Source organism: Glandiceps talaboti, chromosome 21, assembly GCF_964340395.1.
Source record: "Glandiceps talaboti chromosome 21, keGlaTala1.1, whole genome shotgun sequence".
NCBI lineage: Eukaryota > Metazoa > Hemichordata > Enteropneusta > Spengelidae > Glandiceps > Glandiceps talaboti.
In genome coordinates, this window is record NC_135569.1 from 2,431,362 (window position 1) to 2,441,770 (window position 10,409).

The 10,409-nt window shown below is 36.7% G+C and overlaps 1 protein-coding gene across 2 annotated transcripts in view; it reads left to right on the forward strand.

Annotated features, from left to right (window-relative positions):
- Positions 1-9,860, forward strand: part of LOC144451871 (guanine nucleotide-binding protein G(I)/G(S)/G(T) subunit beta-1) — a 35,054-nt gene extending 25,194 nt beyond the window's left edge. The window contains exons 4-9 of one of the 2 annotated variants that reach the window (XM_078142786.1): positions 108-253; positions 1,946-2,181; positions 3,583-3,649; positions 5,102-5,303; positions 6,129-6,345; positions 6,808-9,860. In XM_078142786.1, the coding sequence (XP_077998912.1) occupies positions 108-253; positions 1,946-2,181; positions 3,583-3,649; positions 5,102-5,303; positions 6,129-6,345; positions 6,808-6,914 (975 nt within the window). In that variant the 3' untranslated portion in view covers positions 6,915-9,860. The remainder of the gene's footprint in view (positions 1-107; positions 254-1,945; positions 2,182-3,582; positions 3,650-5,101; positions 5,304-6,128; positions 6,346-6,807) is intronic. The other variant, XM_078142787.1, reaches the window with a different exon arrangement.
- Positions 9,861-10,409: the final 549 nt, after the last annotated feature.

Here is a 10,409-nt window from a genome sequence, read left to right on the forward strand (position 1 = left end):
CCTTCATGTTTCTAATAAAAAGAATACTGCATCTTGACCAGTCCTAGCAATATAAACCTGAATCAGCCAAATGTAACCACTAATGTCTTCTAATTTCCATTGTATAGGATGCCAGGAAAGCAGCAGGAGATACCTCACTGGCTCAGGTAACAGCAAGTATGGAGCCAGTAGGGCGAATTCAGATGAGAACACGTCGCACACTTAGAGGACACCTTGCCAAGATTTATGCCATGCATTGGGGTTCAGATTCTAGGTAAGTACCAAATGTTGGTGTAGGTCGGCTGTTCATGTTCATGTTCAAAGCTAATAACTATTCACGTGTCCTGTTTTGTGTATGTTATTCTTGTCTTGTTATTTTGTGAAAGATACATGCTGGAAAGAAGTAAGTACATTTAAAATATTTAAAATTCTATAATCGTAAAATGTATTTACTTGGAGACCACTGGCAAATTTTGTACTTTCAGCGCATCTATCGATAGGAAACAGGTACAGTTTGTTTACAATTTGCATGAGATGCCTGATCTAAATCTACAGGCATTTTTGGGTAATGGATTGGTAATGGATTTATTTTAGATGATTTAGATGCATGAAAAATTAGGGTAGTTAGAAAACTATATTTTCCGCATGTATTTATTGGTGTGCAGTTTTCAAATGAAGTATATCATGTTGTATCTTCATTATTTTTGTTGAGGTTGGGTAACTTGATAACAGAAAGTTACCTAGTTTCCCATACAATTTACCATAATTGTGTTGGGAAACCCAGGTAGATTTTACCTGCTTACCACCCTCAACAAAAACACTGGTCTTGAATGAAAAATATCAAGGACAATCACCATGCTGGAATTTTGTGGAAACAATTGAAACTCATTTCCATGTAGCAAGATGAGATAGAAAAAAAAATGATCATATCACTTTTGACTCTCAATAACCCAGTCCCGACACAAATTCTGATCCTGTTTCGATTCGGTTCAAATTCAGTTCTCCTGTCCCCATATGCCCTTAAATCGGTTCTAAACCGATTTAGTTGAACCGGTTCGAAACTACCTCAGGGGGGTGGTTTCGATTCGGTTCAAAGTAAATCGGTTCGGAACAGGTTTAACTTGTCGTAGTTAGGACAGCAACAACCGAATTAGAACTGATTCAACTTGATTCGGTTCAAAAGCCATGACCTACACCCACGCACTATCCTAGAGGTCACCTTTTGCCGCCAAAAGCACATGATATGCACTAGCTCCTAGTTGAGCAGTGCTTTCAATTCAAAATGCTATCCACAACACTTATGTTAATTTGCCAGCATGCATACTGTGTGAGATTTCAAATGGAGAACACTTGTTTAGTACTACCAGTACACTACAAAAACACTTACTCCAAATTCAAGCTTAACAGTAATTAGTATATTTTTATGTCTTACCTTTCTTAAGCTTTGTAACCTTTCATTAGGAATCATTCTTAAACAGTTTAGCCTTGATGTCTGTACTCTTTTAGTCAGTGTTTTCCTGTGTATTTGAGATTTTAAATTGTATGATTTCAACCACCTCTTTGTGTTTGGTTGCAAAATAAAGATGATAATAATAAAATAAGGTGAAACTCATCAGTGTCAAAGCAAATTTTAAGCAGAAACATCTTGGATGTCAAAGCCAATTTGATGCACTTCATGTGACACAGTAAAATATTTGGTTTTCCCCCTATTCCATACTATGTGGTGATGCAGAAGAATACATTCCTTTGATTATTTTGACACACCACATAAAATTGTACTTTCGCACAGTGTCACATTCCATCTCATTCCTTCACAGAAATATATTTGAAAACTGTAACCCTAACTTCCCTAATTTTGTGGGGAAAAAAATTCTTAGTTTTCGTAGTTATGTATAATTTGTATTGTCTCGTCATGAGTGTCATGTACTGTGGATTAATAATCCCACTTTCTCCATTACGTTTACATTTGGTGCAGGAACCTCGTGAGTGCATCACAAGACGGTAAACTGATAGTATGGGATTCATATACAACTAATAAGGTTCATGCCATTCCACTAAGATCAAGTTGGGTGATGACATGTGCCTACGCTCCATCTGGTAGTTATGTGGCCTGTGGTGGCCTGGATAATATCTGTTCAATCTACAGTTTGAAGACAAGGGAAGGCAATGTTAGAGTTAGCAGGGAACTACCGGGTCATACTGGTAAGAAAAAAACACAACTCTTTGATTTAGTGTGCTGGAAACTATAGGGTCACAGTGGTAAAAATTATTTTTTTGGAAATATTTTTGCATGAAAAAGAACCTCTTTACAAAGATACTTTTTGATTTAGGATACTGTCTCTACCTTCTGTGGAATACTACATTTTCAAGTGATGGAATTTAGCTGTCTGCTTGGACCTGAATAAATTTCACTGATTTATAAACCTATACAAGGTAACTCTTAGGTGAAAATGTTTTTCACTGAGTTCTTACTTTAGGAGGAAAAATATACCAGCAAAATAGTGAAAATAGATATGAAATGAAAATTTAATATTTCACAGTATACATGATTCTTCCTCATCTATAAGATCTGCCTTGTTAGGGCGCCCTCACACATCGGTATATGAGGACGGGGTGATATGACGTATGTCACAGTCTAGATTCTTCTTTTTAACTATTTAAGTACTAACTAATAAACAATAAATGTAATACACAATTTATTTAACTCTAAAGCTTTCACCAAATCCCATACTTGATAAATTATGCATTTGCTTGTTGCCTATGACTAACATCCGATGATATTAATTCCTACATAAATTAATAGCTGAAATGCAGTACTTTGGTACTGGGTAGAATCTAGGTTTTGAGACTTGACCTAGAGACTTGGCTATCTGACACAACATACTGTGTCTTGCAGATAATTTTTGAAACTGAATAGCCAAATCTCTTGGCTATGTTTTACCTGTGTCTACTGAAGGGTATATTACCTGCCAGTAACATTTTGCATAGCTCAGAGACTTGGCTTTCCAATTCAACATACTGTGTCTTGCCAATGACATTGTAAAGCTGAAAAGCTAAGTCAAGACAATTAGCCAAATCTCTCTATGTTTATCTGTGTCTACTGAAGGATGTATTACCTGCCAGTAACATTTTGCATAGCTCAGACTTCGCTTTCCAACACAACATACTGTATCTTGCAAATGACTTTGTCAAGGCAAATAGCTAAGTCACTGGGCTATGTTTTATCTGTTGCAATCAACACTTTTCTCATACTGCATTTGCCTACATCAATGCATTTCATAAAATGTTTGGTCATGCTATCAGAATTGAATAACAGAGTCTTTAAAAACATGATCAACTTATTCAAGGAGGTAGTTTATGCTAAGTCATTACGTAGTTATGATACTATGGTGAGTGTCTTTATTGTCATAATTACTAAATTATTACTTGGTAATGACCAGAGAGTGTCTAAGTATGTGTTTAAAATGATTTTATATGCTTAGCAAGTGTAAATTGCTTCTTTACTCTTATCACTAAACAATTAAAACAATATTTGATAGAATAATCTTTTATTTTTTTAACTAAATTTTTTGACATTTGTTTTTCTTTTGCTTTACTCCACAGGCTATTTATCATGCTGCCGTTTTATTGACGATAACCAAATTGTAACTAGTTCCGGTGATATGTCATGGTATGTTTTGTCTTTCTTTTATTTCTGGCATTAACTTTATGTCTTGCCATTTTGTGGAAAGTTTGTGTAACAACAACAACAAAAATAACACTTGCGTTTTTTGCTTTGGGAACCTTTGTAACAGAGGGTGGAAATCAGGGTGTGTACAAGAGTAGAGTGCTTCGGGATGTTTTTAAAACAATCTGCTCTGGTACACACAATTGTTATTGTTTTTCAACAGAAGGCAAGGTGACTTACAAGATGACCAATATGGCGGCCTTGAAATCGTATTGCGTTGACAAATGTACTTTAAATGCACCCTCTTTCTCCTTAGAGGGTGTTGGTTTGTTTAGGTACAAGTTGGGAGAGAGAGGATTAAAAAGGGACTGACTTGATAACTTTCGTTAGGTTACAGTTCAAGATCACATGGTCACCATAATTAGCATAGTAAATTGATGAAAAGGGCTTTTTCAGCCACTCATCTGCCCTTGCATTACTTTAATGATGTGTGGTAATTGTGCAGATAGATAGACCTAAACAACAGCAATCAATGTTGTATCTACACATGAAACAATTTTTTATGCGCATGTGCATCCATTTTATATGCGTTTTGATAATACATGTAACATAACTTGTAACAGTGTTTTTGCTATGGTTTTGGAACCCTGGTAAGAGAGGAAGGAAATCTGCTAAAACTTGCCTAGATTTCCATACACAATTTTGGTGGGAAACACATTGTACGATACATGGGGGAAATCCAGGTAGAGTTTACTACTACTCCCCATACTAAGAACACTATTGCAATCACCAGGCAGCATGTGTGATTACTTTTGATTCATAGAGTTCACATATATCTATTTCACTGTATTGTTATATTTCAGCCAAGGGAAACAGGAATAGATACAAAGTGATCTTGTCAGATAAAAGTTCGAACACAAGACTTTTTTCACCAGAAAAATATATGGTAGCAGGAGAGCTACTCAAGTTTATGAAAATTTGAGACTATTTTGTGGGAGATTTGAATGTACTGAAGAATTTAGAATATGTTACAGAATACATGATGAGGTCATTGTATCAAATAAACGAATGAATGAATAAATATATTTTTAGATATTGTTGTTGGTACATGAAGTGTTCTGAACCAAAATGCTGGGGTCACAGTGGGGTGTTTGATTGTCTTTCAGTGCCCTTTGGGATATAGTGTTCTGAATCATAATGCCGGGGTGTTTGATTGTCTTCAGTGCCCCTTGGGATATAGTGTTCTGAATCATAATGCCGGGGTGTTTGATTGTCTTTCAGTGCCCCTTGGGATATAGTGTTCTGAACCATAATGCTGGGGTGTTTGATTGTCTTTCAGTGCCCCTTGGGATATAGTGTTCTGAACCATAATGCCGGGGTGTTTGATTGTCTTTCAGTGCCCCTTGGGATATAGTGTTCTGAATCATAATGCCGGGGTGTTTGATTGTCTTTCAGTGCCCTTTGGGATATAGAAACAGGACAACAGACTACATCATTCACAGGACACACTGGAGATGTAATGAGTTTATCACTGTCACCAGATACCAAGACATTTGTTTCTGGAGCGTGCGACGCTTCAGCAAAACTTTGGGATATCCGTGATGGGATGTGTCGACAAACATTCACTGGTCATGAATCAGACATAAACGCAGTAACGGTACGTGTATGCTGTGAATATTGCACTATAGTCAGTTGTAAAGTATTTGAATTAAATTGATTGATTTTGTAGATTGTTTTTTGGTGAGTTAGCACTCTCAAGACCTTTACTGACCCATGCCTTTCATGTCCAGTTGAACTGTGCATGGAATTTTGGGGGATGATTGTGAATATTGTCCAGCTCAAGAATCATTTTCTAACTGCTAGCTCAGTGATAATATCAGGTTGGCACTAACACTTCACCAGTGTGTGTTAATAAGGTTAATGTCTGCACCAGGCTTATGTGACACCAGGTTAGCCAGGCGTTAACATAGGACTAACCAGTCAGAACGAGATTTTCAAACAGTACTTTACAAGTTATAAGACTCTGAGATGTGTCCCCATACATGAGAAAGTTTTGTCCCTTTCAGACTGCTTTGTAAGTTTTCACATTAGCGCCATCTACACGTAGGTCGTCCTACCTGAGGCAGTCCTAAGTCCTACCTGAGGTAGGATAGATTTGTATCGACATATAGGAAGGTTACTACGGAGATGTCGCACCTTCCGTCCTGACAGTACATAGGACGAAGTCAGGAGAGTTTCAGGAACGCTCTCAAAGTTGTCCTAAGTCAGGACGGTTTCAGGACGCGTTTGCGTCTACAAGGGCTTCAAACTATCCTGAATCCTACCTCGGGTAGGATTTTTAGTGCCGTGTAGATGGGGCTATTGCCTTTACCAATTGAGTTCCTGAGTTAAATCACTTTCAGCTGGCTGTTTCTTATAGCCTGTCATCGACAGCATGTCTATTGTCAAGTACTAACATTGAGATTATATTGTCCTGTTTCAGTTCTTTCCAAATGGCCATGCTTTTGCCACTGGCTCTGACGACGCAACATGCAGACTCTTTGATATTCGTGCTGACCAAGAACTTATGCTCTATTCTCATGATAATATCATTTGTGGAATCACTTCAGTTGCCTTTTCAAAGAGTGGTCGTCTGCTATTGGCTGGTTATGACGATTTCAATTGTAATGTATGGGACACAATGAAAGGTGAACGTGCAGGTAAGTGAACTATCAACCAAACCAATCAATTAAAAAATTTGTGTCAGTCAGTATCGTATATGAAGTAAAGCTCAGAGGTGCTGTACAGTTACATGTTTTAATTTCCATTGTTGGCAAGCTCAAGTCATAAGTCAATATTGATGTCTTGTGTAAGCCAGTTAAAAGAACCACATGGCAACAGAGGTCTATGTAAACCAGTGAAAATCACACAGCATATTAAATAAACACAAATTTATAAAGTGCCTGATATCCATCAAAAGATGCCCAATGGCGCGCCCAGTTCACATGAATGCTCTTTGGAATAGATAAGTTTTGAGTTATAGTTATTATAGTTATTTGAGTTATATTATAGTGCCCTGTGCAGGACAATGAAATGATGCAACAAATTATGATGCTCTGTGTACACAGGTGAAAATTATGGTAAGGCTGTGTGTAATGTGAATGTTTGTGTTTGATTTACAGGTGTATTAGCAGGCCATGATAACCGTGTCAGCTGTCTGGGTGTGACCGATGATGGCATGGCAGTAGCAACTGGCTCTTGGGATAGCTTCCTCAAAGTCTGGAATTAATCATTTATATTTATTATCGTTAATTGTCTTAAAAGTGTATTATTACAAATTGAAAAGAGAGAATGTAAAACCACTTAAAAAAAAACTCGTAGACAAGCTATCAGACATTTTCAGTAACTATACTAGGTCCTGGTGATGCCCTCTAGTAGGTCTGGATACAGAGATATAGTACCAATTCATATGAATTGTGCCGATTTTTGATGATGAGCAGCAAAAAAAGATTTTAATAACATTGAGACAGTTGAGCGCACTAGGTCCAATATTATGACATATAGGATAACCGCTTTCCTGTATTGCCTTGACAACAACTCCATCTTGTTTTTCTTCATAAATTGGAAAAAAAAAGTTCCCTTTGTTGTCTCCTGAGAAATATTTAATAAAGTACAGGCCCCTTGTATGTCTTGGATGTGTCCAGTACAGTAACATTGTGTGGTTTTTAACTGATAGTTACAATTTTCAAATATTTTGTGAAATTTACCAAATATTAATCCACTGCCAGCGTGGCTTGAACAGACGAGGGCTTTCATTTAAGGCCACCATTCTCTCCCCCTTCCCCTCCCAAGACTTGAAAGGGTTAAAGTTGAAAGGTCATACAGGGTCGCATTATCTTACTTCTCATTTGAATGATTGGGACCAACTGTGCAGTAGTTATTTGGGGGAAACTCTCAAAACTGTCCAGTCCTTGGAGGATGTCCAAGTGTTGTTCTGAAATACTAGTAACTTGAAAACAAAAGCTGATGGCTGTCAGGTCGTGTTGTGTCACGTCGCGTCACATCAAGCCATTGCAGCAGCACACTAGCTCCAGAGACGGTACAATAGTGAAACTAAGACTATATGCAATGCTGATTCTAAGTGAGAGGTTACAACTCCACAGAGACTTTTTGACACAAGTTTTGTGTAGATTAAAATTAGCTAGTGCCGTCAGCTTTTTCTAGTAGGTAGGTTTGCCTGTCATGTTGTTTCTATGTGAGTACTATTACATTTATTGTATTAAGAAAGAAGAGAGCACACAAGCCAAACAGATGTCAGTTTTAGTTAATCGCTTTTCATACGCTGAAATTGTTGCAATATTGTCAATGGCAAGAAATCTTGTCAATTTTATAGTAATTTGAATGCCTAATCTTCCTGAATCATGTGATCATTGTGATTGATTTGAGAAAAATTATTTAAAAAAAAAACTGGACATATTCCAAGGAAGGGGCAGAGATACAGGTTCCGTTCCCCCACAATGTTGCAATTGAAAAGTTTTCAGTGAAAGCAAGGAAAACCTAGATAGATGAGAACTTGCACTATAGTGAGGTCTTTATTATGCAGCTCATAGCAGTTCTGTGTGTGTTTACGTTACAAAGAAAAAGGTACTAATAGTTAGGAATACCAAGGCAAAGGAGGCACAACTTATCACACAGTCCATTGTATAACTTAAAAAACAACAAAAACTGAACATTTGCAGTCATTTCTTTCTGCAAGTATGGCGTTGTGCTAGTAATCTGGAATAAAAAAAAATAATGTATGTAAAGTTGAAAAGGCACCAAAGAACAAAAAAGTTGGAAAAAATCGAAAAAAAAAAAAAAAAAATTCTGTAGAGGATGACTGACTCTTTGTTTTATTTCCTCCCAGTGTACACAGCATTTTTCAAAAAATGTGTCATCTTGTGTATAGCCAACAAACCAGTCAGTCAGTCAGTCAGTTAGTGAGTCAGTCAGTCAGTCAGTCGAGTCAGTCAGTTGACAACTTCAATTGTTCTATTTATTGGCACTTCTTGTTGTGTGTTTTACAAGATAAAAAAAACTGAAATTTCTTTCATGTCATTTGTTCAAAGCCCTACAATTTCAAACAATCACTTGATGTCAGTGGTTTATTTTTTTTTTCAAGTTTCTGTTTTTCTTTTTTGGCCGATATGATTTTTTTTATCATTCATTGTAGGAATTGAACAAAAATAAAAGAAAAAAAATATATAAAAAATGATTTAAAAAAAGTTCAGTGTGAGACAGTGTTCCAGGAGAAATTACCGATATTAGTTAGTATTCTTGACCTGTGTTTTAACCAAAGAATCTTTTGGAACGCTGGCTACCAGACATTTTTGAAATTACATTTCATATATAATATATCGTGTAGGAACATAGCCAACCAACAGCAGATTGTCAACTTTGTAATAGTAAAGAGTAGTTAGAATGGCAGGCGTGTAGAAAAATTAGGCAGGCTTTTCTCCTGTGTTCCTTCATATTACAGTAAGATGACAAGACCGTTTATCATGCACATTTTTCTGGTAGTAGTGTCATTATTAAAAAAAAGAGAGACAACTGTATTTGTAATTCTGTGTGTAGCGTACTTTTTGTACATTGAACATTGAACATTTATTTGAGGATAACTAAAAAATTAGGTCCTGTATGTCAGAAATATGTGTAAAAGTATAGTTGTGAGCTCGGTGCACATTTTGTGCTCACCACCCCTGTAATTAAGATACTTAAACCTAAATACTTCTGGAATTTTTTCACCCCTGGGGATGTACCATTCTCAGGAGGGGTGGGAGCATTGATTTGTGCACCCAGCCTATCTGGTTAACAGGTGCATGTCATTTTACATGAGAAGTGATGTTTTTTCTTTTGGTATTTCACCTAAAAGTTTGACATTGTAAGAAGAGAAGTACAAGTAGATTTTTGAGGTCTATTACACAAAAAAACTAAAATAACAAGCCTGTTTTATCCAGATGTGATCTCTCTCTCTGAGTACCACCCCACCTTGGCGTAGGTGAGAAACCACATCTTTTTGGGGGTTAGTGAAATAACTTTTCAGAGAAGACGACTCAGTTGCCATAATGCAATGTTTTATTTGCTTCATGAGCAATTGCCTTGTTACTTGTGCAACAGTGATCCAAACCTATCTGTGTCAACATGTATATGTACAATTAACTTAACCTGTCAATAAAGCATATTTGTCTTCTGTTAATGTGGTCTTGTCTTTGTCCATGGAGTTGTGTCAGTTTGTGTGTACATACATATACCAGGGTCTTTTTCTATGGATTTGTGTGAATTTGTGTGTACATATACATACATACATACATACATACATACATACATACATACACACACAAGGGTCTTTTTCTATGGATTGTGTGAGTTTGTGTACATCCATACATACACACACCATGGTCTTTTTCTATGGATTGTGTGAGTTTGTGTACATACATACATACATACACCAGAGTCTTTGTCTATACATTTGTGTGAGTCTGTATGTACATGCATACACCAGGGGTTTCACTAAATTTTAGCATAGAGGGCCAAGTCAGAAAAGTATGGGGTGACTAGCTATGGAACAATAACAAAACAATGGTTCTGTGTCATTATATTGGGATAGTTTGGTAGTGAAGATTATCTGCACACACTGAAAGTCGGTACTCGCCTTTGGAAAAGTTACATTCAGTTGGGGGTACATAAACATCAAAATTGAGTAGATATTGAAAAAGTAGTTGGCGATGGGTAGGACAGTAGCAAA